The sequence below is a fragment of the Maniola jurtina genome, chromosome 4 (genome assembly GCF_905333055.1).
Source record: "Maniola jurtina chromosome 4, ilManJurt1.1, whole genome shotgun sequence".
Taxonomy (NCBI): Eukaryota; Metazoa; Arthropoda; class Insecta; order Lepidoptera; family Nymphalidae; genus Maniola; species Maniola jurtina.
The window spans coordinates 5,764,510-5,792,332 of record NC_060032.1 but is presented as its reverse complement, the minus strand read 5'-3'; the positions used below and the strand labels follow the sequence as shown (position 1 = coordinate 5,792,332).

The 27,823-nt window shown below is 36.7% G+C and overlaps 5 protein-coding genes across 10 annotated transcripts in view; 1 reads left to right on the top strand and 4 right to left on the bottom strand.

Moving 5' to 3' along the window:
• Positions 1-1,966, top strand: part of LOC123864753 (E3 ubiquitin-protein ligase TRIP12) — a 44,708-nt gene extending 42,742 nt beyond the window's left edge. For all 5 annotated transcript variants that reach the window (XM_045905385.1, XM_045905384.1, XM_045905386.1 and 2 more), the window contains 3 exons: positions 125-241; positions 700-879; positions 1,209-1,966. In XM_045905385.1, coding sequence (XP_045761341.1) covers positions 125-241; positions 700-879; positions 1,209-1,405 — 494 coding nt within the window. In that variant the 3' untranslated portion in view covers positions 1,406-1,966. The remainder of the gene's footprint in view (positions 1-124; positions 242-699; positions 880-1,208) is intronic.
• An 872-nt stretch (positions 1,967-2,838) lies between these two features.
• On the bottom strand, positions 2,839-5,093 carry LOC123864823 (transmembrane protein 256 homolog). Its single transcript, XM_045905528.1, has 3 exons — positions 4,870-5,093; positions 4,506-4,778; positions 2,839-3,384 (listed from the first exon to the last, which is right to left on the bottom strand). The coding sequence occupies exons 1-3, from the start codon at positions 4,939-4,941 to the stop codon at positions 3,241-3,243; spliced, it is 489 nt and encodes a 162-aa protein (XP_045761484.1). The 5' UTR covers positions 4,942-5,093; the 3' UTR covers positions 2,839-3,240.
• A 480-nt stretch (positions 5,094-5,573) lies between these two features.
• On the bottom strand, positions 5,574-20,455 carry LOC123864766 (inter-alpha-trypsin inhibitor heavy chain H3-like). The gene is made up of 21 exons (XM_045905430.1): positions 20,160-20,455; positions 17,852-17,992; positions 17,179-17,375; positions 16,704-16,814; positions 16,278-16,531; positions 15,724-15,827; positions 15,478-15,618; positions 14,736-14,936; positions 13,846-13,987; positions 13,632-13,760; positions 13,199-13,336; positions 12,429-12,595; positions 12,214-12,360; positions 11,389-11,586; positions 10,962-11,058; positions 10,312-10,389; positions 9,617-9,670; positions 8,892-9,062; positions 7,144-7,322; positions 6,617-6,765; positions 5,574-5,820 (listed from the first exon to the last, which is right to left on the bottom strand). The coding sequence occupies exons 2-21, from the start codon at positions 17,981-17,983 to the stop codon at positions 5,781-5,783; spliced, it is 2,829 nt and encodes a 942-aa protein (XP_045761386.1). The 5' UTR covers positions 17,984-17,992; positions 20,160-20,455; the 3' UTR covers positions 5,574-5,780.
• Positions 17,389-27,823, bottom strand: part of LOC123864801 (uncharacterized protein K02A2.6-like) — a 20,696-nt gene continuing 10,261 nt past the window's right edge. Inside the window, exon 3 of the mRNA XM_045905486.1 lies at positions 17,389-17,402. The gene's annotated coding sequence lies outside the window, so the exon portion shown is untranslated. The remainder of the gene's footprint in view (positions 17,403-27,823) is intronic.
• LOC123864767 (inter-alpha-trypsin inhibitor heavy chain H6-like) overlaps positions 21,035-27,823 on the bottom strand; it is an 11,823-nt gene continuing 5,034 nt past the window's right edge. For both annotated transcript variants that reach the window (XM_045905431.1, XM_045905432.1), the window contains exons 11-22: positions 27,417-27,554; positions 26,740-26,906; positions 26,523-26,666; positions 25,671-25,862; positions 24,915-25,011; positions 24,660-24,734; positions 24,292-24,345; positions 23,616-23,705; positions 22,704-22,739; positions 21,726-21,868; positions 21,339-21,517; positions 21,035-21,199 (exon numbers count right to left, since the gene is read on the bottom strand). In XM_045905431.1, coding sequence (XP_045761387.1) covers positions 21,157-21,199; positions 21,339-21,517; positions 21,726-21,868; positions 22,704-22,739; positions 23,616-23,705; positions 24,292-24,345; positions 24,660-24,734; positions 24,915-25,011; positions 25,671-25,862; positions 26,523-26,666; positions 26,740-26,906; positions 27,417-27,554 — 1,358 coding nt within the window. In that variant the 3' untranslated portion in view covers positions 21,035-21,156. The remainder of the gene's footprint in view (positions 21,200-21,338; positions 21,518-21,725; positions 21,869-22,703; positions 22,740-23,615; positions 23,706-24,291; positions 24,346-24,659; positions 24,735-24,914; positions 25,012-25,670; positions 25,863-26,522; positions 26,667-26,739; positions 26,907-27,416; positions 27,555-27,823) is intronic.

The following is a 27,823-nucleotide window of genomic DNA, read 5'->3' as shown; positions in this document are numbered from 1 at the left end:
TGGTAAACAATTTGCAATGCTACTTGCTAATTTTTGACTATCGACAATTAAATCTTAACTACTGATAAAATAAAGTTCTATTCTGTTCATGTCGAACTGATCTTTTTTTTTTTTTACTTTACAGGTGTAAACAAGCAGATGGAGGCGTTCAAGGAAGGATTTGAATCAGTATTCCCTTTAAACAATTTAAAAATATTCTACCCAGAGGAATTGGAGCAAGTATTCTGTGGAAGCTCGTCAGGTACCAACAATCGCTGAATACTTAATAATGTGATAGACAAAAAATAACTTTACTGTGCAGAGTGAACTAAAGTTGTTACTTGCTAGACACAGATATTGAAGAGATAATCCATACTAATTATAATGTTATAAATGCGAAATGTGTCAGTCTGTCTGTTAAGTTTTCACGGCTCAGCCGCTGAACTGATTTTAATGAGATTTGATTGATGAAGAGTACATCCCGGGAATGGACATAGACTACATTTTATCCCGAAAAAAAAATCAAAGAGTTCCTACGGGATTTTTAAGCGTCTATTCGTTAAACCGATTTATATGAAATTTTGTATAGAGGTAGCGGACGGAGTCCTCATCATCTAGTTAAATATATTGCTTAGTTTAAGAAATCATAAAACTAGAATGATCAGCATTTGGAGGTGTGTGAGAAGTGAAGCCTTTTTACAAATTATGTAAAAATTGTAGGTGGTCGTGAGCAGCGATGGGAGCCGCGGATGCTCGCTGAGTGCATCCGTCCGGACCACGGCTACAACGCTGAATCCCGGGCGATACGGATGCTCATCGATATTCTAGCCTCGTACAATCGCGAGGAACAAAGACTTTTCTTGCAATTCGTTACTGGAAGCCCTCGGCTACCCACTGGAGGTAAAGTAGATAAGATCAACCTTGTTTTTTTCTTTTCGAATACAAGTTAGCTGTTGACCGTGATCTCACCTGGTGGTAAGTGATGATGCAGTCTAAGATTGAAGCAGGCTAACTTGGAAGTGGCGTAGCAGTTTTTGATTTGAGTTTTTGTTAGCTGTGATCACAACCTTTTTTTTGACGGCTGGATCCGCGCCTGTCCGTCGTATGCTTAGGGATGTTCAATGTTGCAAAAGCATCGATAGCTCAACTTGTTTCTCGATGTTTATCTACATCAAACATCCCTGAACCGAAGCACGATATATAATATGAATATATTGTGGTGTCGTCAGGCTTCAAGGCGCTGAACCCGCCGCTGACGGTGGTGCGCAAGTCGCTGGAGTCGTCGCTGGACCCCGACGAGTACCTGCCGTCGGTGATGACGTGCGTCAACTACCTCAAGCTGCCCGACTACAGTGGCGCCGAGGTCATGCGCGCCAAGCTGCGCCTCGCCGCCTCCGAGGGCCAACACTCCTTCCATCTCTCGTGAAGTGCCCTCCGGCCCCTCTCTTGTGTAAATGTGCGAATGCGGTTCGTGACGTCATTCATAGTTTGTTGTTATCGCGGCGCAAAAGCTCCGGACAACAGTTTATGTGCAATCAGAGTGTTTTTATTTCCTTACGTGACAGACACTAAAAGTGCTGTGTTTATGGTTTCGTTTTCTTTTAGATTCAATTTAAATTACAGAGATATGTTAATAATTATATTTTGTGTTAATTTAATGTGATAGCTTTGTACATTTGTTTATCTAGAGTAAAAACTCGATATAATAGTTTTAGTGTGTGATGCCGATCGAGTCCTTAAAGCGCGAAAGTGAAATATATCTACTGTCTTGCTCGATTTGAGGACTCCTGCTGCAGGCGCCACTTATATCTACATATTTTACATAAGCTACGTAAATAATGACCATTGTCACCTTCACATACGCTACTAAATAGCATTTAATACCAAATGGTGTATGTTTTGATTAAACTTTAAGAAACATAAAGAAAAGTGCAAAATTTAATATGTAACAGTTTCAATAAAAACCATGTAAACAACATTGAACAAATACTGTGTTTTCTTTCAATTGTTTTTCACTTTTCAGGTGATTACTATTTTACTACATTGGTAAAATTGTTGTTAAAAGTAACATCGCGTCCACCCAATATTGAGATTCCACCTGGTAAAAGACATTGAAAAACATTTAATTAGATAGGGATGGAGAATTTAAATAAAATATCTTTTCTCTTTCATATTTTTAATTATACATAACTTTTAACAGTTGTCCAGTAAATCTTAATATTAAAACATTAAATTCAAATAATAAAACCATCTACCGTTGATATACTTAAAAACCGATTAACTTAGGAATTAAGTCTAAATTATTTACAAAGTGTTAACTACTCATCATACCCAGGGTCTGAAAGAATTGTCAGAACATAGTCTAGTATTAATTACAGCTTTGCTGTTCTTAATTTTTGTTGGTTACATAAAATTTTGTAATATATCTAAGGGCGGCCATACATTGTCTATGTATGCGCCTAAAGAAGTCATCACTGACAGCTTCAAGCTTTCCGTGCATGACTTATCTGGTCTGTAGAACATTATTTAAAGAATTTGTAGTCACTACTTACACAGTATTATTTAAGGATTTTTTTTTTTTTCTCTCTCTCGTCTGGCTTTTACAATGATTAGCCAATGTCAAGTTTGTAGTTATTTGTAACAAGTTAGTTAAACTATACAAGTTTGGACCCCGTCTGTTCCGGCGCTCACCGACATACACACGGCACCCCCTTAGAGCGCTTTCCAGTCAGTTTTAACAAAAAAAAACACTCCAAAAAGTCACAACACGCGCGCCAGCAAACGCCACCACAGACGAAGTCCTATTTAAGGATTTAGACCCTGTTTATGATTTTAGCATAGATAAAATATATTATTTTGATGTTTTCTAGAAATAAATAATAATTGTTGATAATGCAAAATCACTAAATTCAAAATGAGAGCAATAATACCACATATTCACTGCTCAGCACAATGTTATTATAAATATGGTTACATATTAAATCATTATTTTATAGTTTATACATTCAGTTTTTTTATTTTGTTTTATTTGTTTTTCATCAAGCTACCTGCACATTAGCATCCTTATGCTCATAAGCAGTTCCCAAATGTAACAATAAACTGAAGTTTGTCAGGTCAATATTGCATCCACATTCAGAAGAAAACTATAAAGATTCAAACACATGGTAATTGTAAATAAAATATGAATACATGGTATTATTGGCTCTGGAATGACTTCTACTTACACCTTTCACATAGACAAGAATTCAACAACTAGAAAATCTACAATACCATTGCTATCCAGCCAAGTATAAGACAGGAACCTCCTACTGGCGTGAGACGACGTAAAGCCCGTTCACCAGTAAAAGCATGGTAGTAACATGTGCCACAGAAAAGTCCCATTCCTGCTATAAAGAATGTGCCAGCCTGTAAAATGAAAATTCTTTAATTACATAAACACAATAATCTGACAAGACATGGTAGGTATTAAGAATCTCATGCATTCTAGTATGTTTTAGTAACTAACCATACAGAAAAAAACATCATAGTTAGTATGACCTTTATTTATATAAGTATTATTGCTTTGACTTTATTTAGATTTTATCTCACACAGCTAATACCTAAAAACACAAGCTTATAACTATTTCAGAAATCATTCAATCCAGTTGTCCAGGTTACAAGGTAGTTAGGATAAGGTATGTTATGAACCAAGAATACTAGCAGATATTTAAACTGAATTCCCTGTTGAATATATATAATATTTATAATGATAGTAGTTGCGGTTAGGTGGCCACAACTTGCTACCAATGACAAGTATGCAGATTTTTCCCCTTATGTGTGCTATAAGATCTACCTACCTGCCAAATTTCATGATTCTAGGTCAACAAGAAGTATATAATATGTTCCTTGACAAACAGAAGTATAAACTCTTTATTATACACAAATAATATACATATAAAATAAAAAATCCTTACAGTATTTACAAATTAGGGTGCAAAGGTAACTTACATTTAGTTATCATTCTTTTTTCTCTGATTGTTGGACAATCATACGAAATGTTTGACAATCATTCAAAAATTTAATAATTATTCAGTTCTGTTCGACAGTAAGTACTAACAGTCTGACTGAATATGTATTACATTTTTGATCTAAAACCGAGAAGTCAAACAGACTGAAATTTTATTTCTAGATTGTGCATCAATCGAACTAACAGTCAGTAAAGAAAACATTAAAATACTGATTATAAAGATATGAAATCATTTCATATCAGAATTACATAGCATGGAAACAAATGATAATAATAATTATTAATGATAATCAGATCAATGTATTACATAAACAGCAGCTTGCAATAAGCCTAATAGTAAATAGGACAGACAGAAATGTGTTGGGTGCATATGGAGAAGTTAGTATTTAGACATCTTTATTTACTAATAGATGTTATAATACTCACAGAAATGAAAAATGCAGGCAAAATCTCAGTGGCATCCAAAATATGTAAAGGAAATTTCACATGCTCATAAGTGAAAAGTTCAAAGTAAACTTACAATATATGGTCTCCTGCACAAAGGTACTGTCATAAGAGCAAGAGTGTGTAGAAAATGAAATCTATTGGCTGTTTCAAAGATTTTCTTAAGGTCTTCTTTGCTCTCTGTCTCTGGGAACGTGCGGTGAGCACCCATCGCTCCTAGAACGACGGCTGTAGCTCCGCTTAACCCCGCAAGCCTCACGAATGGCCCAGCCTCTCGTGCCAGTTCCCAAAGTGGCATCTTGATTAAAACTGGTGGTGGTGGACTTATTGGTTTACTTTTAAACAGCCCCTAAAACCAAATAAATTGCCTAAGTACTTTATATTCTCATTGTAATTTTCTCGCTGTAGATAAATAGCAAGAAGCTAAAGCAGAAACTTACGATATTCCGTAAAATATTCATAGTTCCCTCCGCCACCGTATTTATCATAAGAGCATCGGCGAGATTAACCATACCTTTTGTATAAAGTCAAGTTAAAATCAGTAAAGATGAATATGCAATCACGAACAATAAAATAAAAGCAAAATCTAAAATCGTCAAATTGATCACCAAAATCACAAAATGATGATGATCAAAATCTCCAGCATTGTTTTTAAAAATTTAGAACTGTCAAATTGAAATCATAAGCACAGATAATCAATGACATATGTTTACAGCTAATTTTATTGATGAAAAAGTGGTCACGGTCCACGGGTAACTTTAGAAACGCGTCAAACATTGTGAGGCGACAGCAATAACGGCTCTAAAATTATAGTAAAAAATCAATTACCTGCAAATACGAATTTAAAACAAGGTAAAACCGTTGTCCGTTTATGTATTCCACAAAAGAAACAAAAACGTAAGATATTTATTGGTTTTTAGAGTTCCGTACTTCAAAAGAAAAAACGATGGAACCATTTTAGGATCACAGACTTGGATTCCCCGAATTGACAGAAACGATAGACAGGCAAACAACAAAATGATCCCAGGGTTCCTTTTTCCTTTTGAGGTACGAAGCCCTAAAAAATACGCTCTTCCTGTTGTAACTAGTTAGATGAATATTTTTTTTTAGTCTAGGTAACTAGGTAGGTAAATAAAACGAACAGTATAATTTACTTTATACTTAATTAACAATAAAGATATTTATTTATCGTTAAGCAGCTATATCAGCTGCTAGGTATCTGCCTTCAAACTGTAGCAGTAGGTATGTAGTTGGTAGTAATAGTAGTAGGTAGAAGGTACGTGAGATTTTTTAGCTAGAGGTGTAATGTATACAGGTATCTCACTGCAGTAGGCAGTTATTTGGAAGCCTTTTAGTTGATTTCATTAGCTGGACAACAAACACCAGCATACCTGCCGAGTAAAATTTAATCAATCAAAAAAAAAATCAAAACAAGTGAAATTTAAAATTAAGTATAGTAAACATGATGTACTTAAATAAATAAATAATAATTGATTGAATAACATAGTGTGATCTAAACCCACACAGGGCCCTGATATTAATTTTATACATAACTTGTTAAAAATAAGTCTAGATACTGTCGTCCTTTAACTAAAATAGTAATAACTAAATGCAAAAATAGTTTTTTGAGTTTACGCCAAAAAACGAGAAATTCTACGTAGGAGTTAGGACCAAACAAAAAAACTAGCAAAAACTTTGAACTTGCGTAGAATTTCTACTCCAAAACTCAAACTCAAATCAAAGTACCTACCAAAGTAAGTAACAAAGGTACTATGTTGTACTTCTTTTGCTGGTCAGAATTGTTAAATTAATTGTAAGATGTGATACCTAGTGGTGATAAATTAATTAATAATCACGAGGGCTCCAAACTTTATTTTGTAAAAGCTGAAAGTTTGTAGCTGCGTAGGTATTGTCCCCAACACATGGAAACGATCGGCGACTATGAAGTTTGGATCGTGGTGGCTTTGGGAGATAGTAACAGGTAAAAAAGGTGTAAAATTTATGTATTTTTTTTATATTTTCAGAATAGTATAGAAACCACGTTATGTAGGTATTGCCGCGATACTAAGTCTGGCAATTCTGTATCAAAGTCGATTACCTAAATGGATGGGCCGTGAAAAGCTGGCAGACACACAGACATTATTTCGCATTTATATGTTAGGTTACTTAGAATGGATTAGTTTTTACCTGTCACCAACGAAGCAGTATCTATATAGGTAATCGTAAAAGGTGAAGTTGCGGGCGGCAGCGCAGCGCGTAAGGTACACGCACCGAAGTCCCGCCCTGTTCGAGTCGGCAGGTTCCCCCGGCCAGCATTCATAGTCGCCTTGAGGTGGCTGCGCAGACCACATAAATTAGAATTTAGAATACAATAGAATAGAAAACAGTATTGATAACCAGAAAATGACATTACAAAAAGACAAATAAAAGGTAGTTACTGTATTTTTTTTAAATGTTACAACAAAACAATGTCTTATCTTTTTACAAAAATCACATCCCCGTGAAATGGTGCCAAGAATACTGGCTGCATTTCCGCGCTGGACAGCCAGGCTGCCCTGTCACCAGAACTTGTTGTTTGGCTGAATTTGAATTGGAAACTTATACCTACCCTGAATGAACACATACCTACCTATTTTATCCCGGAAAAGAATTCAAACAAACCCTATATCCACGCTGACAGTTAAAGATGTATACCTAGGTAGTATATTACTTACATTGACATCTCTGGAAAGCTTCAAAAGTTGGACGACTTTCCCAAAAGTATCTCTAATCATGAGGGCCTCTTCGGTATTATTGATGTAATTTAGTGTCCATTCATATCCTTCTAGGTGATACATTGCTGCCAGGGCCGATGGAGTAGTGGTAGTAGTACTATGCGGAGGAAAAGGGCGGCCTAGATAAATAAAATAACATAAAATTGATGGTGGTTATTTCTATTTGCTATGCAAGGCTGCACAGTTGTTATTTGGCGCGGTGCTCCATAGGTACCAGCTTACCTATTTATTATTCCGCAAATGAAGGAAAAATACAATCCAGGGATTAGACATGCAAATAATTTTGCGAAATACCCAATTTTCTATCTCACTACAGCGAGGAAAATGCTAGATTTATGCATGAAAAACAATTTCAAACGCGTTATATTTCTGACTTCTCAAACATTATTATGTGAAATCATTTTTGGACGATTAGGGGATGGGTAAAAACTACAAGATCTAACTAAAACAATCAATTTACAAATCATGAAATTTAAATTTTTTGATGCTACAATATTATAATTTGATAATCACACTAATATTATAAAGGCGAAAGTTTGTATGTGTGTGTGTGTGTGTGTGTGTGTGTGTATGTTTGTTACTCCTTCACGCAAAAACTACTGGACGGATTTGGCTGAAATTTGGAATGGAGATAGATAATATCCTGGATTAGCACATAGGCTACTTTTTATCTCGGAAAATCAAAGAGTTCCCACGGGATTTCAAAAAACCTAAATCCACGCGGGCGAAGTCGCGGGCATCGGCTATCACACTAATATTATAAAGGCGAAAGTTTGTATGTGTGTGTGTGTGTGTGTGTGTGTATGTTTGTTACTCCTTCACGCAAAAACTACTGGACGGATTTGGCTGAAATTTGGAATGGAGATAGATAATATCCTGGATTAGCACATAGGCTACTTTTTATCTCGGAAAATCAAAGAGTTCCCACGGGATTTCAAAAAACCTAAATCCACGCGGGTGAAGTCGCGGGCATCGGCTAGTATTTTATAAATCCAAAAACGGCCACTGTTATTTCTTAGTTTCATGTTTTCACTTGTGTCGGCAGTCCCCATTGACTATTTTTGTGATTTCATCCGCGTGGATTTAAATTCATGAAAACCCCGTGAGGACTCTATGATTTTCTTGGACAAAAAGTAGCCTACTTATGTCCATCCCTTGGATGCAAGCTATACCTACTTTTAGTCAAAATTGGTCATCGTAAACGGATGGGCCAGACAGACACACACACTTTCGCATTTCGATTAATAACATACTTAATGCTTAATATTATATTATTAGTGTTGGTAGATAGGTAGAGTAATATTATCATAGAGCACACAAAAAAAAAGTATTTTGGTCAGAAGTGTAACTAAGTAGGTAGGTACTAGGTACACCGTTTTGTTTGCTAGCTCCTCAACTACTTTATTATTAAGTATACCTTCTTTGTAGTGGCTTAAAGTCGGTTTTTTGGAAATATTTTTTGCGATATATTAGGTAGGTACCTATTTGTATTTTATATTCACTTGTATATACTGGCATTGTTGGACGAGTTACGGTAAATAAATAATATATGAAGTGGTTATTTTATTTAATTAAGAATGTGGGTTCGTATCTACTTCCATAATATAGATTAAATCCTTACACACAAAATTTGAAACAATTTTTGGTTGTACCTAACTATTGTAACAGGTTACAGTGGAAATACTTACTTGGAACACCGTTGTTATATTTATTGCTGTTGCCATGGCTGCTGCCGTGACTTTTATAGCCATTTGCGCTGCTGTGCGCGCTACCATAACTGACCGCGCCATAGCCGCTTTGACTGTTGCTATGAAAGCTACCATAAGCGCTGGCATGGGCACCGGTGTTGAAGCGTTTAGCTGTGCGTGAAAAAATATTTTAAATAACCATACGAATATGCAGTGCAAACGTTTATACCTACTCAATTCTTAGGTACAAGTTTCATCAATCAATCAATCAGCTTGTTTGCATCCACTGCTGGACATAGGCCTTCCCAAGAGCGCGCCACCACACACGATCCTCCACCTTCCTGATCCATCCACTTCCCGTTACAAGGTCATCAGCCAGTGGGGTGGAGGTAGTCCCACACTGCGCAAGCGCAACTTGTGGACAAGGCCAACTGTCAGTGTCCACGTTTCAGCACCATACGTCATCACAAGTGGGACACACTCGTAACGACCTTCGTCTTTAGGCTTTAGGGTATCGGTTAGGTATGATTTGTGAGCATAATATTAGACAGTGTATAAATTAATGTCAGGCGTAAAAGGAAGTCGGAATTCGGCTGTACCCACTACATTTGGTCATTTAGCGAACATCCCTGATGCGCTACAAAAACCGGGCAGCCTCATCAGCACCTTGAAGGCATTGTTATATTCAACAGTATGATAGCTGTGCAGTATGAAGATGAACTTACTTGATAAAGCAAACAGGATAGGTCCTGTGTCTGATTCCACGCTTAATCTTTCCCCTGTAAAATAAATTAAATATAAGGTAGATACTAACCTAAAAATATATTAGGTATATTAAAATTATTAGTAAAAAAATTTCAATGGCCGTACCCATACAATCCTTTCTCGAAAGGCTGTCTGCTAGCGATTTCGCTGAATAAAAATATACTTAAATACCTATGCGACTAGATTATTACTTGCCTCGATATCATAACTCACACAATATTTAAAGTATTGTACAACTTACGAGTATGTCACTACTTTTCAAGTAGGTACCGACGTGATATGATTGTTACCGTACTTTGGATGCGTTTTAGAGCGTTTTAGTAGGATTATATGCCTCATGCGATCACGTACGAATACGCACGAACAATAAAAATAATAAATAAATAAATAATAATCTGTTATTTCAGACAGACAGAGGAATTAAATATCACTTGCTTTAATGGTGAAGGAAAACGCCGTGAAGAAACCTGCACGGTTGAGAGTTCTGCATAATGCTTTCAAAGGTCTGCCAAACAGCCCTCGGCCAGCCCTCTGACTATGGCCAAGCCCCACTCCTTCTGAGTGGAGACTTGTGCTTAACAGTGAGCCGGCGTTGGGTTGATCGTATGATGATGATGCCGGTTTCATAAGGTTCTGAGAGACGGACTGCACTCACCAGTACTTATGCCTGTGTAGGTTGGTGTCTTTAGGGAAGTCAATGGCGCCGCACTTCCGACTCTGTACGGTAAAAAATCTGAAACATAGTGTAAAAAGGTTCAAAATTCATTTGTATTAGTCAATTAGATGATATCAATTAATGTACTTGGATTAGGCAGTTTAGCAAAACAATATGCCTTGTTCCGATAGACGAGGCATATTTTTTTGTAGTAAACATTAGGTATTAACGCACCCTCACATTTTTATGGAATGGTCACACCCACTAACTAATTACGAACATAGTGCGTCCTTTTCCCTTCTATACAATTACACAACGAAGAGAGCGCCCTAGTTAGCTCAACTTCTTGAACAAGACAGGACAGGTATAGGTAAGCTTTGAAAAATAGGTAGGTTTTGAGCAGAGATTATTTAAATGACTTACCCTACTTTAAGGTTCCCTTAGGTAAGGAACCCTTATAGAATCACTTTGTTGTCTGTCTGTCTGTCTATCTGTATGTCTGTCTGTCTGTCTGTCTGTCTGTCCGTCCGTCCGTCGTGTCTGTCAAGAAAACCTATAGGGTACTTTCCCGGAGATCTAGAATCATGAAATTTGGTAGTTAGGTAGGTCTTATAGCACAAGACTCGCACTTGGCCGGTTTTTATACTCACTTGGATCGTCAACTGTTTCTGCGTCCACAGGTTCCACGACATCAGTTTTGTTCAGCCTGACTACCACGAGCGACGTCAGAGGCGTCACGAACGAGTACTGAAAGCAAAAGTAGTTTACCTACTTTAGCTATTTCATTTGAATTTCAGCTAAAAGATAAACAAATCGCAGAAAGCTTCTCAAAGAAACCACTAATCGATGCAATTTGCCCGGTGCTTTAGACCTTCTGGAGTTATGTTTTCTTACTGTATTTACCTGTTTTATATACCTTGTACATACACCTATACCTGTTTTATGTACCTGTTTTGATTAGGTAGGTAGGTATAATAAGACAGGTTACTTGAACTCAGAAGTTCAGGGTTTGCTAAATTTTACTCGTACTATTTTACTTTTCGGTTAAACAATCAAATCATAAATTTCATAACCTACCTTTAGAGCAATGTTCAGAGCTTTCTTCTTGGGGCTTTCCTCTGAACTATCATCTTCTGACCCACTATGGCTTACATCGTTGGCGTCGCTTTTGTCAAGCAGTTGTTTAATAGTAAGATATGCCCAAAGCCGCTCTAAGGGCAAGTATTCATCTTTGCCTCTTGTCACAGGCACTTTAGGATTTAACTCGTAAAGTTTCTGCGAAAGAGAATAACTAGAAACTATTTAAACATAAGAACATCCGCCCATATTCGTAATAAAACTTGTAATCTTTTTTGTAAACGACTAAATAAATAAAGCCTCAAGCTCAACGGACTGAAAACCGAAAGGTCGGCGGTTCAAACCCCACCCGTTGCACTATTGTCGTACCCACTCCTAGCACAAGCTTAACGCTTAAGTGGAGGGGAAAAGGGGAATATAAGTCATGATTAAAATGACTAATATTCTTTAAAAAAAAAAAAAGTTAAATAAAATATAATGACAAAACACATAGGAACGAACATCCACAGATTTCGTAAAACAAGAGTGAATAGGCGTCTTCTCGGTAAACGCGCCCCATCTTATGCCACATCATCACTTTCCATCAGTTGTGATTGTTGTCAAGCGCTTACCTACTTATAATGAAAAAAAAAAAACAAAAAAACATCGCAATACTTTTACATCAGAGAAGTTATAGTCATGAGGTTACTTAGAGCTTTTAAAAGACTTGACTGAAGTTAAATGGGACACGGTCAAGGGTTTTCAAAATAAATGTTTTTTTGACTACCTTCTTTATACATTCTAACGAGAGCTTGATAAAAACCTATAATGATTGGTATAACATACCCGACCACGACCATCTCCATCGCCCCGTAATCCGCGCACTTGCGGCGTGATTTCATTGATGTCTTCTGCAATCCTTCCTACTACTGCCACTTCCGAGCCGTCGTTGATCGTACGAAACTCGCTTCTGCTGATCGAACCTTCTTTAATCTATAAAGTTTATTGTAATGTTATTATTGTCATTGGGCTACGTTTTAATTCTAATGGCTTCATACGACCTGTCTGCGAGGGTAGAGGAACTTGACGTCAGCGAGGAGCGGCGAGGACACCTGTCGGTAGAAGTGGTGCAGCTGCAGCGCCGCGTCCGCGGCCTCATAGATGTGCCGCATGAAGCCCTCGTTGCGCAGCGACAACTTGCGCAGGAACGCGCGGTCCGCGTCGTCGCCTTTTAATTAGAATACTAGTTATTGCATAGGCAATATTATGAAGTGTTGGCGAACAAAACGTTGTAGTAAGCGTTTGATCAAAATCCTGTTTTTCTTTAGATAGGATTTTTCAGCATACTGAAATTTTTTTAAACTCATTTCTGTACTGAAACTGAGTCCAAAGATCATGAATTTATCGAATGAGGATGATAACTAATCGGGGTTATATGCCTTTTAACTAATACAACATATCACTTGCTTTAACGATGAAATAATAATATACATATAAATAAATAAAATCTTTTATTTCAGACAGACAGAACTTTTATTTGAAAAATTAAATATCACCTTGACAATATGGTAAAGGAAAAAATCGTGAGGAAATCTGTGTACCTGAGAGTTCTCTAGAATGTTTTAAAAGGTGTGAAGTCTGCCAATCCGCGCGTGACCAGCGTGGTAGACTCTGGCCAAAGCCCTTCTCTCTCTGAAAGGAGAGACCTAAGAGAGACTCAAGAGACCCTAGAGAGAGGCCAAAGACCTGTGCTTTGTAGTGAGCTGGCTGGCGATGGGTTGATCATCATCATCATCACAACAATATAATTATACTTAATTTAAAAATTTACCAAAGGCGAGTGAGTACAATGGCGCCCGCTTCACACCGCTGTTTTTCTCTGACATGTGCGTAATGATGCGATCAGTATTAACTTCACCCACGTTAGGCTGGCCGTCCGTTAAAAATATAATTATAGGCTCTAACACATCTGTAAGCATCATAAAAGTTAACGAATTCTCCGTAACACGTGATCGTAGATTTTTCGTTTTGTTCTATAAAATGTAAAGTCAATGTTACATTGTCATCCAGTTCCAACCTGCCTTTAGATAATCGGGAAGTTAGTTTAAAATCGATTGCAAAGTATCGAACAGATAAACAGACCGACAAGAAAGCACGTTAATAAATACGCGCTGACTTGAGAAGATCTGGTCAGTTGGTTAAAAATAAATCTTAGTTGTTTATATTTATAAGCTAATAATATATTTTTTAAATTATTTACTTACTTTTATTTTGATCTGTTCCGTTATCACACTTTACCAAAGACACATTCGCTGCATCTGTTTGAGTTTCAGCATGAGTCCAGTTTTGTATGATATTTATAGCAACATCGAGGGCTCCGTAGATATTAGTAGCTGTAAAGGTACAATTAAATCAAGGAACATAATTATACTGATATTCAATTAAATATTTTATGGGTTAATATTAGTAGATACTTGCCTCCATAAGCAGTAAGTTCTGATACAACTCTCTTGGCTGAAGCTATGTTTTCCGGTGACGCTATTGCGGGTGGCACTAAATTGACAGGGGAAGGAGGGTAATGATTTAGTGGCAACGGCTGGATCTCGTTCAAGTCGTGAACCTGCCAGAAATAATGATATTCTAAAAACAAGGTTTATTTAATTGTTCTATAATAATTTGTCAGCGCTTCATGAAATGAAATGTTTTTATTCACTTATTTCATGTGGCATGTACAGTGTACACTCAAGACTCTACCACCGCCGGTTCGGAAGCAGATTTTACAAAGAAAAGCCGGCAAGAAACTCAGCCGTTGCTCATTTTTCTAAAAAACAAATTATAACAATCGTTATAATATGTAAATATCGTTGCAATATGTAAATATTTTAGTACATAAGCAATGTATGTATGTATGGAATGAAAAGCCGACCGTTTCCATGCAACGTTGTCATTTAGAAATCCATCAATTATTGCACAGTGTTCAAAATGCAAAATCTAAGAACTTTTTCGGAATTATGTTATAAAAGCGTATACTCGAACATATAACGGATTTCTATATTTGCGTAGACGATAATATTGACGCGGCTGTAACTTGCTGTAATTACCGATAAAATTAAATTAATACTTTCCGATAAGTAGGTTTGTTAATTGCGTTGCGTGTTCCCTATCACTTACCTACTTATTTGCTTATGATAATAATTAATATTCTGCCTCCCAAAGATGATCTAGATGAACTTAATTTATCAATTTGTATGTATTATACAATACAAGTATATAATATTATGATAACAGTAAGATAATCGCGAACATACTGGTCGAATACGTAACTTCCGTAATCCGTACAAAGTTGTATAAAAATGGATATAACGTACTATAATATTAGTGTTAAATTCGATGATGCTGAAGTAGTCGGTTGGGTTGAGGTCGGAGAGAATGGCGTCCATAGCTTTCCGCAGCTGCTCTATCTTAGTCCCCTCCATGGAGCCGGACGTATCCAGCACAAATACCACATGCTTGCTCAACGGCGGCAAACAACTTGGAGAGAAGAAATGTACAAAGTAGCCGTCATTCACCTAAAATAAGAGTAATAGAAAAAATAGGCAGATAGGCACTAAACACTTTTTTAATGAACTCGTAAAATTCTAAACAGATTTTGAACGGCTTAGATCGACGAAGCATGAAGCCCCATTGGTGATTGAAACTGCCATTAAAATGGCAACGAAATAACTTCTGCAGTCTTAATTTTGGTTTGTTTATCTACATACTACATGTTTACTATGATATAAAAAATATAAATTGTATTATTATTATATAACTAGCTGATGCCCGCGACTTCGTTCGCGTGGATGTAGGTTTTTTACAATTCCCGTGGGAACTCTTTGATTTTCCGGGATAAAAAGTAGCCTATGTGCTAATCCAGGGCATAATCTATATCCATTCTAAATTTCAGCCCAATCCATCCAGTAGTTTTTGCGTGAAGGAGTAACAAACATACACACACACACACACACACACACACATACAAACTTTCTCCTTTATAATATTAGTGTGATTTTGAAATAAATTAGATATTATATTGTAAGTAGGTATCTAAGTACTTATATTTACACATACCAAGATTTCTCCATTCTTTGGTTGATCCACGTCATACTGAACCACAAACTGACCTAATAAACCCTCTTTGTCATTTTCTTCCTCCGCACTATCATAGCCAATATTTGAGGAATCTGGATCACTTGTTTTTTGAATTTTTTCCTAAAAATACTTTAACTTTTAGGGCGTCTTCAAATTTAGAAGATTACTTAGATTACTTACATTTTAGTCAGATACCTAAATTCTAGAACCTAGAAAAATACGTACCGCATAAATTTCAGCAAGTCTTCTCTGTTCCGCCAGATCGGGGGTGAAAGTAATCGTAGCTTCCCGACCGCTTCTGCCTCTTTGAATAACAGATTTAGTGTTTTCTGTAAGTATGATTGTTTCATTATGAAGTATTTACTTACGAGTACTAAAACCACGTGTTGTACAACCATTCCATCATCAACATCGTCATCATTAACCGATGGACACATGTCTCTTGTAGGCACTTCCACACGGCACGGTCTTGCATCACTTGAATCCAGCGGCTCCCTACAATTCGTTTTATTTATGTCGTCTGTTCATCTTATCTAGCTGCCATTCTAACATCTTTGGAACATGTGCCCTGCCATTTGCTACTTCAGCTTCACAACCAGTTTGGCTATGTCGCTTACTCTGATTCTCCTACAGAATAGTTTAATAATGGAACTACAATTTTTTTTATCTTACTACACGATACGTCAACTTTTAGTTCAGTGCCGTAAAAGAAAGTCCAGAATTGACAGGTATAATAGAAACTATGTTTGCTCGTTAGCTTTATTAATGTAAGAACTCACGTGCGTCATTCTCTGTCGCATCGATCTCGTTCCCAGTTCTCAACTCTGGCACGCGCAGCACCGAGATCTTCTGAGACTCCTTGATGTGTACAACGACGTCCATTTTGGGCACGAGCGCGCCAGGGAGCAGGTTGATAGCATGGTTGTACACGCCGTTCCGACGGACCAACAACTCTTCGTACGTTAAGCGGTACGTCGCATTACTCCTGCCTTCCAAGTTGAATTTTATTGTGAAGTGATTGGAATCACGAGCTCTGCGATTTAATAAACAACATTAAATGATACATAATTGCTGAATGAAACCTTATTAGTAAACAAGGAGGCCATAATATCAATGGCTATACTAACTATAATAATAACTATATATATTATACTTGATGAAGATATTATATCGATAAGATTAATAATTGTTCAGTTATTTCTTACTTGGTAGCGACGTGAGCAGCAGAAACTCCCTGTGCAACCGCATCGTCATATATTTGTTTAGCTTCTTCTTTTTCTTTTACATAAGCTTCGTAGGTTTCCTTACCTAGAGTCCTAAAATTGAAATCCAAAAAGTCATTAGGTACTTATGTTATTTTTAATTCATCTTCACAAAAAAAAAATACTACAAGAACTTACAGTTTTACCCCACCTATAAAACCTGCATTTTTCTTGCACCACACGCACAGGAATTGGCTAGTACCATTTTTTTTTTTTTTAAATTATATAGACTAGCGCTTGGCTGCAATCAGACCTGCTAGCAAGTGATGATGCAGCCTAAGATGGAGCGCGCTTGCCTAGAAGTTGCCTATTCACTCTTGACTTGAAGGTACCCATATTATAGGTACCTTCAAGTCAAGAGATAACCAATAAGGTTGTGCTATTGCACATCCTCTCGGTCATCTTGTGTAATACATACATAGTAAATCCACTGATGAAGGCGGTCTCCGGCAGCAAAACATGGAAAATGGCTTCCTGTGGCCGCTTGCTGGGATTGTACACGTTGGATACGACGGCCGTGCGCGCGTAGCGCAGAGCGATCTCGGAGCGCACGCGCAGGTGGGTGATCTGGAGTGGCGCAGCAGGCTCATCATCGGCGATATCGTCGTCGACCAGCTGTGATATTTTAAACAAATAATAAGTCTTTTCTGGTTGTAGTTTCTCTCGAACAACCTGTACATATTCGCATCCAAATTATGCAGCCAAAAGAAATTGCTAACCGATGGAAGTGTGGCAGAATTTGCAAATACTGCCGCAATATCACTTTTCCACACTTATATTATCGGTAAATTAGTAACCATCCGAGCTGTGAAAATGACTAGGATACTCCAGAAAAGATTCATGTGAATCATCATCAATCGGAGAAATTATGATAGACATGATCGTCTTGCGTTGCGTAGGTTATTTGAACAGGCTGTAATATATAAAAGTATAAGCTACTAATAGATATCAACGTATTACTCGAGGATCGAGGATCTAGAGATTTTTCATGTACCTAAAGTTTTAGGTTGAAATTTTTACGCATACAAATTTTTGATTCACCAGTTTAAAACCGGTCTCAGGTCGTTTTAAACATACGAGTACCTTCTTACCTTGAAACTACTGCCAAATACAACTCTGGGATCGTCTATGGTCGGGAAGTTGGGAAAGGCTGCAGATGCTGCATGTGCACCGAGTGGCAATAAACTGCAGCACAGCACTGCCACAAGCCACCCCCGCTTCATGTTGTTACCCTGAAGACGAATACATTTAAATATACTACCTATGCTAATACCTTATACCTACTCATACACGAAGGGTTGCGTACCATCGTACAAGAAAATTCAGACCAGTACCACTGCTGTAATAGTACAAGGTAATGGCGGACAACGTCATCTATGATGTGATTAAATAATTTAATAAACATATTATTCGGTCGTAGACACTAATTTTTTTTTGGGATATAACTGCAAATTCTTCGTTTACGAATTTTTTCCTTTACTTGTTCTGAGATATTGCTACTTGCAAAATTTTATAATTCTAGGTCAACGGGACGTAGGTATACAATAGGTTTTAATTCCTTTGAATTGACAGACACTACAGACAGACAGAGAACGAATTGATCTTAGAGGTGGGTTCCATTTTTCCTGAACCCTAAAAATATATAAACCTAATGGTAATATGCTTTTTAAACAGGTATACCTATCAAAACTCTGTATATTTTTTCCTTTTCCATCGGATCATTAGTAATTTACTATTACTGTATATTAAGTATAATATTATTAAATGCCTTTATCATTTATAAACGTTGAAGGAAAATCTTCACAATGACCTTTAAGATTATTAAGATAAGTAGGTAGGTACCTACTCAATTTATAAATAGACTAGCTGATGCCCGCAGCTTCGCCCGCGTGGATTGGTCAGATCCCCTGCAGCATCAGGATTGAGGAGTTGGAATCCAAATTTTTTATGAAACAATGTCGCAAAGTTCTTCTATCGATTAAAAAAGAAATGACGCAAATCGGTTCAGAAATCTCGGAGATTTCGGTGTACATAGGTAGAAAAACACAACTCCCTTTTTGAAAGTCGGTTAAAAAAGTAGCCTATGCTACTCCCTGGTCAATTCTCTACTTGTCTGTGAAAATCCCGTCAAAATCGGTTCAGCCGTTCCGAAGATTAGCCTTTTCAAACAGACATACAGACAGACAGACAGACAGACAAAAATTTTAAAAACGTGTGATTTACTTATAGTATCGTTCAAATAACCATATGACCTTAATATGCGGTAGTTATTTCGAAATTACAGACAGACACTCCAATTTTATTTATTAGTATAGATGAATGAATAATATTTATCCATACGATTTAGACTTGCAACGAATATTCGGTTACTATTCGGTATTCGGCCTATTCGGCTGCTTTTATTATATTCGGCCGAATACCGAATATCTACATATTATTCGGCCGAATACTTAAATAATATATTTTGTCGTAGAGAAATAATTGGTAAAATGAAAAATTAAAATCGATTGATTACGTATATATTCATATTTTCATTTCTGTTATATTCATTTAAGTAGTCATTGGTGCATAACACAGGTACATAATCATCTTCTGAATTGGAAAAATGGAGGATTCTATGTATTTGAATTATTGTGGTAATCAAAATTTAGAAGGGTAAGGTTCTCATTTCTTTTATAATCATTTATTAAGTAGTCATTGGTACATAAAACAGGTACATAATTTAATCATTTTCTGTATTAAACAAGTTAAGAATTTTTCTATGCATTTGAATTATTTTCATAATCAAAATTTAGAAGGGAAGGTTATGGTGCAGAAAGACTAACTTTTTTGCATTTTTAGGAAGTAGTTTACTTCTTTTTTTCTCGTAGAACATCCCAACTTCAGAGCGATGAGTACATTAGAACAAAACAAAGGAGCGCGAAACAATCACGTCTGTACAAGTTTTTGGCGCTAAAATCCGGCCGAATACTTTTGCCGAATATTCGGCTATTCGGTCAGGGGCCTCGCCGAATATTCGGTATTCGGTATACTGCCGAATATACTATTCGTTGCAAGTCTAATTCCATACTATACTATATTAATATTATAAATGCGAAAGTGTGTCTGTCTGTCTGTCTGCTAGTTACCTTTTCACGGCCCAACAGTGTAACCGATTCTGACGAAAGGTACAGGGTTAGCTTATATCCCGGGGACGGGCATAGGCTACTTTTTATTCCGGAAAATCAAAGAGTTCCCGCGGGATTCCTAAAGACCCATCTACTTAACCAATTTGTATGAAATTTGGTACCGAAGTAGCTTGCGTCCCTGTATTCGAAATAGGCAACTTTTTATCCCGGAAAATCAAAAAGTTCCCACAATAAAGAAAACAAAGTAATGTAAAATTAGTACTTAGCTTACCTATAGTTTTTTTCTACTGGTTTCAGTTTCCACAGGAATAAAAACTGTTTAAGTAGTATCTGCTCACTGCTTATTTACACTCAGTAAGTAAGATATTATATTGGTTACCTAACTAAAGCCATTATCACTAAAGAAATCTGTAGACTTCGCCCAAAGGGTTGTAAGCACGTTAAGCTGCCATTCGACGAAGATTCATAAAATATACAAACAAGGCAATACCTATCAAGGACACAAGTACACGGACACCTGTCTCAGAGACGACTTACGAGCAAAGATACATAAACAACAACTACATTTTTCCTCCTAATCGAAACCGGTAGAACATGCATAGGTCAAACAGCGCGAAGCTTCAGCCTTCAATTATGATTTTATAGTTATCATTCTATATATTTTAACATGGATTCACCACAAAGTAACATTGCTAAAATAGTTAAAATAAAACTTTGAAATCCCGAAAATCCTAAATGGTTAAAAATGGTTCAGGAAACTTATAACTATGCTTTTAAAAGACCTTTACAATGATACTCCACTTGCCATACTCCATTGATTTTCATTTTTTATTTGGTAGCTGGCTCACTACTGAGAACGGGTCACATTTCAGAATAATAAGGGTTTGACCATAGTCAGCCATCCTACTGGTCAAATGCGGATTGTTGTGCGAAATATCTTACATTGCTCTCGAGCTTCGTTCGAAGAAATATTAACAATGTAATTAGAGTAGGTATTATCTACCTACATTTAGTTTATTGTAGTTTCACGTCCGCGTCAGACTCGCTGATTCGAGCGAAGCCCTTCGAGTAATTATGTATGATTATAATTGACCTTCACGTAGATATGAGTTTTAAGTACCGTGAGGATAGTATAAAGAAAAGTAATTGAAGAGGTAATTTTTATTGCTTATTGGTACCTACAGCTTATTTCAGGCACTAGTAATATTTTTTTAATTACTTACTGTCTAATATTTGAACACCTAATAATTAATTTAAACCAAATTATATCATTTGTCGACTTCACTTCTTGGACAGCAAATTCCGGCATACCTGAAGCAAAAAAAAAGAATATGTCGGTAAATGAACACTCTTTGTACATGTTAATCAATAATTTCAACGGTATAATATAGTTCAACGGTTTTCGTAACCAAGGTGGCAATTTGCATTATAAATAATAAAAAAATATTACATATTATTAACAATGCAGTAGCTGTTTCGATAGTCGTCAACAGTGATGTCGCGGGCGGCGGAGCACCGCGAGATGTACACGCAGACACTGCCGGCGCTCTCGGCGACTCCCGCCACAGCTTCAGCAGTCAACGGCGTGCTGTTCACGCACTCCACGTCTCCACCCTCCATTTTTGGTGGCTGTTCAGACAAAACGAATTGGAACAAGTATTATAAAACTAAGCCTCTCCGCTGGGTTTGTCTGCCTGCGCGCTAATTTCAGAAACTACTGTGAAGATTTTCATTCAATACATATAATTATTACTCCCAAAGCTAAGCGAGCGCTGCGAGAGCTCCCTACTGAGTGCTGTATCCACATTCTTATTATCTTGATAATATAAATACTCACATCGATATTTTCTGTGAGATAAAGGACGACTTCAGTTCCGTTTACTTTAAAAGCGAGAGTGTCAGTGTATTGTCTGTACACGTACGGAGTCCAATTAAAGCCTTTCAGGTGATATTTTTCTTCAAAAGGCTCACCCCGATTGTCTAAAAAATTAAGTTAATAAGTACATTCATTTAATAATAAAAAACGCAACAAGGGCCAACGCATACAGACGGAATGGTGCCAACGCCCGGTGTGCATTGTGCCTAAGATATCAAAGATGTTAGTTACCTTACCCATGTTTTAGCAAATAAATACTTAAGCATTTCGTTTTATTTCAAGATTATTATAGAAATAAAAATGGAATTATGAAGTACCCCAAACCAAGAAAGAGTTCCTTCCAAGGTTTATGCATTGTAGTGTTCATAAAACGATAGGTACTAAGTATTTAAAATGAGTTAATTTATAATAAGTATAGGGTAGGTTAAGGTAATGGACAGGTAATGTAAAATTATAATTTTATTATGACAAAATTACGAAAAGCTCGCACAAAAGAAAAGTTATGAGTATTACAATGCGATCATCGAAATTTTCGTAAATGAATTCGTAGTAGGTATCCATTATTATTATAGCTGTACTAAAACAAGTAAGTATGTAATAATTGTACCTACATTGAATTTTTTGAAAAGAGCAACCGCTGAGTTTCTTGCTGGTTCTTCTCAGTAGGAAGGGCATTCCAAAGTAGAAAGTGGTAGATTCTAATATTTCAAAACGTCAAATGAATCTACCACTGCAACTGCAGGCACCGTGCGTCGATTCGGAGTGCCCCTTTCTACCGGAAGAATCAGCAAGTAACTCGGTGGTCGCTCGTTCCAAAGCTTCAAGACAGTATTACACCATGTAATAGCAATCCCCTAAATTTCATAAAAAAACACAAGTACTTAGTAAATACACATAATATGTTATGAACTTACGATAACTTGTAAAAAATTAACTTACAATTTTGATGTAGGTCGGGATCTCCGTGATCAAAATCTATGGAAAACACAAAATATTTTCTGTACTATTAAGATAAATATAACAAAACATAAAATAGGAACGAAAATACATATTTCTTAATTTCAATATAGTTAAATAAGTAGGTTCTTTAACCATATTAAAATATATCTAAGTACCTATCGACCTACTCCGTTGAAATTAGACATTATGCTGCGGGGAATCCGAAAAACAGGATTATGGTAAGAATAGAATAGAATAGAGCAGAGTAGAGTAGAGTAGAGTAGAGTAGAGAAAAAGTAGAGTGAAGTAGAGTACAGTAGAGTGGAGCACAGAATAGAACAGAACAAAACAGAAAAATCCTAATAGAATAGAAAAGAATAGAGTATTTTTATTCAAAAAAACTTTTACAAGTGCTTTTAAAATCGTTAAAATAATTTACCACTGGTTCGGAATGCCATAAGAACTTTGACATTGTAGTTCCAAATATGTACTTGGAAATGCCAAAAATCCCCATCCGAATGCCGTTAGAAATTTTAAATGGTCGATAGTGGTTTATTTCACTTACACCTATACTTGTCTATACCCATGTTTTTGGTTTATTGGGTTGTTGGTTTATCATTCAATCACGCTGCAATGGAGCAACGGATCGACGTGATTTTTATTGCAAGTTATCAGGTTAACTACTTTTTATTCGGAAGTTATCGGAACTACGAGTATGTATACGCCAACTGATAAATAGCGCTTTTCATGTTAAATAATCAATTATCACCATTCTCATCAAAAATTTCTGTTATCTGGAGATTCATAGATTATAGTAGCAGTCCAACATACTTATACCTACGTATTTTGCAGTGTTATTGGCTATTTTGAAGTGTTAAGTTAAAATCGTCATCGTTTAAGACCTTGACATACCTCGCCTGTGCAAGTTTCCGTTAGTAGCAGTATTTCGGCCATTTTGATCGCTTTTGGATAAGCCATATCCGGAATCGGTGATAAGTCTAGCTAGGAAATAAATGTTCAATTGGTAAATATCGCGGACAAATAATTAATTAATTATCTTTGAGCAATGTGGTTATAGCCTAGCGGTTAAGTCCTCGGCCTTCTATGTGCGAGGTCGGGGATTCGATCTCGGGCACTCAAACTTTTCAGAGCTACGTGCGTTGTAAAATAAATATCAGCAATCACTTGCTTGCACGGTAAAGAAAAATATCGTGAGGAAACCTGAGAGTACTCTATAATATAGGTATCTCAAAGCTGGTGTGTGAAGTCTGTCAATATGCACTTGACCAGCAAAGCGTGACGAACTATTATAGCCTAAAGTCTAAAACCCTTTTCATTCTGAGGGGAGACCTGTGCTCGGTACTGCGATGGCGATGGGTTGATGATTATGATGAACATTTAGTAATAGGTATGCTACCTGTTCCGTTGGATTACAGTATTATTTATTTTACATGTGTAAAATGAGCTGGTAAATGGAGGTTGAGGTGCAAAAAAAAACATTTAAATTAAAGGTCCAAAGACTTACAACTTACGACAATGGATTGACTAAAGTTACGAATTTTTACTATGAATCAAAAATATTAATTACTTGATTGAGCATACAGCACAGGCCCGTCGCTTGAGGCTACGCTCAATGAATCGCCTGTAAAATAAATAGAAAAACATTAACAAAATTCATTTTCCGGCATTGTGAGATTATTTTGAGCATTTTCGTTACATTGACCATTACTGAGATATTCACGCAAAACTCTTTTTGGTGACCTTTGACCCCGTGTAATATCTTAAGTAACTAGCATTCGTAGCGATGCAATGCCTACTTGTGTTTTGAGTAGAACATAATAAGAAGGTTAATATCAAAAAACAGCGTTACGGGAATTACTTACCCCGAAGATGAGGCTTTAATTACTTTTATTTCCCTGGATTGATATTATATTAATATTATGCTGATTTACTTACCAGAAGCGAAACCTGTGTAAATTTGTTTCATCAGCGATGACGGTGCAACCGGTACACTTCTAAACCTACGAACATCTACGAAATAAAAATAAAAATAATATTTACTTACCCACATAACTATTATTATTAAATCACCAATATTATATACCAATGCAATTAATAATGAGTTTTAAGAAGAAAGTGATTTATTTTAATTTTAACATAGAATTGAATAGAATTTAAATTTTAGTTTGCTTCGGTTCCCATTTAACTTACTTGGGACGTCAACTCTTTCTACGTCCACAGGATCCACGACGTCGGTTTTGTTCAGCCTCACTACCACGAGTGACGTCAGAGGCGTTACGAACGAGTACTGAAAGCAGAGTTTAGTTAATTTCAGAAACCTAACCTCGAACCTAAATTTGACCTCGTTCACCTTCACCTATACTTATCTGAAAGTCTTATATAAGTACCTATTACAAAATCGGTCAAGTGCGAGCCTGACTCGCATACGAAGGTTTCCCTACCATCATGCAAGAAATAATTCTTTTTAATTTTTTTTAACTTTTCATAACCATAACCACCACGTAAAAAATCTAATCTTTCAGCTACGTTCCAGCTATTATATTATGCAGCACAGCCTCCAACACATACCTACCTAGCATTCTTTTAAATGCTTTTGTAACGCTCCAAAGGCTAGATAATAATATCATACCAATTCTCAAACCAAGCAGGGCGATTTAGAACACTCGATTCGGTAAGTTATCGTACCGAAGTTATCTTACCGATAACTTACCGAATCGGAGTGTTCTGAATCGCCCTGCTGGACGTGATCCGCTGATGAAGTCTGAATTTCACCTTGAACCACTGTCACTGTGTGATTGGACTAGATTCTTGAACTCCGTCTGCGATGTCTACTTACGATAGGGGTTGGTACAATGAATGGATGTGTCATAAGTACTTTCCAAACGAGTACCGAAACTCCACACTTCTGATAAAAGATCTTCTTATATAAAACTGAAGATCTTATACCTTTAAAGCTATAGCGAGAGCCTTTTGCTCCGGACTGTCCTTTGAGCTGGTGCTGTCCCCATGGCTGTCGTCGCCGGCATCGCGTTTGTCCAGCAGCTGCTTAATAGTAAGATATGCCCAGAGCAGTTCTAAAGGCAAGTGATCGTCCTTTTCAGGTTTCACCGGCACTTTATGATTGATCTCGTAACTTTCCTGATAAATAATATAAAACATTTAAAATAAAAAATGCTTAGTGTGTACCTATCTCGCATTTCGGCTTAGTTCACACAGCATTTGCAAGACACGTTTTGCAGGATGAATCTTACCTAATACATAGTTGTCTATACGTATATAATTATTGAGTATTGTTTATGGTGCAAAGAAACGTACACAGTTCGCTAAAAACCGAATAGTTCTATACACAGTGTGTGGGTGGGTAGGTACTACAAATTCAAAGTCAAATATTTTATTCAAAGTAATTACAATTGTACACTTTTTGAACGCTATAAATCAAAAATTATAATACATCCTCGGTAAGATTTGTCCCGCAAGTAAACGTGTGTGTTTAGGTCAAATATTAGGTATACAATAAAAAAACTGGCTAAAGTGAATAACCTAATTAAGTGTCTGGTAAAACCGACTGTGGGTTTTGTGGCGTTGAATGTAACAAAAATGCCCTGTATATTCTATAAGTTTAATAAATATAAATAAATGAGTATTTTCAGATTTTGATTCAAATGCAGCCGCCATTAAAGATTCCGCGAATTGAGAACCTCCTCTTTTTTTGAAGTCGGTTAAAAATGGAATGCATTTTACCCAGTGTGTGCCTACACAATACAACATCGTAAAACTGTGGCACAAGTTACAACATACTCTGCGACCATGTCCATCGCCCCGTAATCCGCGCACTTGCGGCGTGATTTCATTGACGTCCTCTGCGATCCTTCCTACTACTGCCACTTCCGAGCCGTCGTTGATCGTACGAAACTCGCTTCTGCTGACCGACCCTTCTTTTATCTGTAAAGTAAATTGAAATTACTATTATTATGGCCATTTTGCTACGTTATAAATTCTAATGGTTCCATATGACCTGTCTATGAGGGTAGAGGAACTTGACGTCAGCGAGGAGCGGCGAGGACACCTGTCGGTAGAAGTGGTGCAGCTGCAGCGCCGCGTCCGCCGCCTCGTAGATGTGTCGCATGAAGCCCTCGTTGCGCAGCGACAGCTTGCGCAGGAAAACGCGGTCCGCGTCGTCACCTATTTGTATAAACTCAATATTTCACCCTTATTTAGGTATACATATACTAATACTAGTAGGGCGCGTGGGTGTGCCCTACTAGGTATAAGTATATTAATCAAGTTTCTTAGAGAGATTTGATCTTTATTATTGATCCTAACGATCTATGCAATAAAAAAACAGGTTGTATTTTTTACAGATTTTAGTCGGTTCGATTCCCGAGTGTGGTAAGCGAATTTTTGAAAATCTATGAATGCAGTTTTCTTTCTATTCAAAAATAAAGGAATGTTTTCTTGGAGTAAAATTTTCTATCTACAGAATTAAGAGTACTTTCCCTTCAGGTGGCATTACAAAATTCCATCCTGTATACTAATTACCAAACATCCTGTATATATCTAAAATAGTTGTCCTTTTCCTCTTCTAACGTAGATACCCATAATCTCCGTTTGACCATTTAAATACAAATACAAAGAAAGGGAGTTGTAGTAATACTTAATTTATTTAAGAAGATTTATATTTTTTAGTTTTACCAAAAGCAAGTGAGTATAGCGGAGCTCGCCTCTCGCCGTCATTTTTTACGGAGAGATATCTTATTATTCGATCACGATCAGTTTCACCCACGGTTGGTTCACCGTCCGTCAAAAATATAATAATGGGCTCCAAATTATCTGAAAGCATAATAAAGTGTATTTATAAAAACAAATCCATTTTGTTTTTTGCTCTTTTTAAATCAGTAAACAAGCTTTGTCAAGTTAACAATTACGCGCATATAGCACATAGGATCTGAGCGATTTTGCATGCATCGATTTCGCCAGATAATATTAAGTACTTATTTACCACCCACTTACATTTTGCTTTGTGCAGTAAAGTGTAAAAAATATGATAAAGTAGGTGTTTCGTTAGTAAAATTACTTGTTCCAATATCAAACGTACAGGC

What these genes read in the sequence shown, in the direction of transcription:
- LOC123864766 (XM_045905430.1), bottom strand. Translation starts at nt 17,983, where the DNA reads ATGAAGCGGGGGTGGCTTGTGGCAGTGCTGTGCTGCAGTTTATTGCCA. An exon ending in AGAACTTACTGCTTATGGAG is followed by an intron (nt 13,761 to 13,845) that starts GCAAGTATCTAC and finishes GTACCTTTACAG; the next exon opens with CTACTAATATCTACGGAGCC. An exon ending in TACTGCTTCGTTGGTGACAG is followed by an intron (nt 5,821 to 6,616) that starts GTAAAAACTAAT and finishes TTTACTCGGCAG; the next exon opens with GTATGCTGGTGTTTGTTGTC.
- LOC123864823 (XM_045905528.1), bottom strand. Translation starts at nt 4,941, where the DNA reads ATGGTTAATCTCGCCGATGCTCTTATGATAAATACGGTGGCGGAGGGA. An exon ending in TGAATATTTTACGGAATATC is followed by an intron (nt 4,779 to 4,869) that starts GTAAGTTTCTGC and finishes ATTTGGTTTTAG; the next exon opens with GGGCTGTTTAAAAGTAAACC. An exon ending in TGTGCAGGAGACCATATATT is followed by an intron (nt 3,385 to 4,505) that starts GTAAGTTTACTT and finishes TTCATTTTACAG; the next exon opens with GCTGGCACATTCTTTATAGC.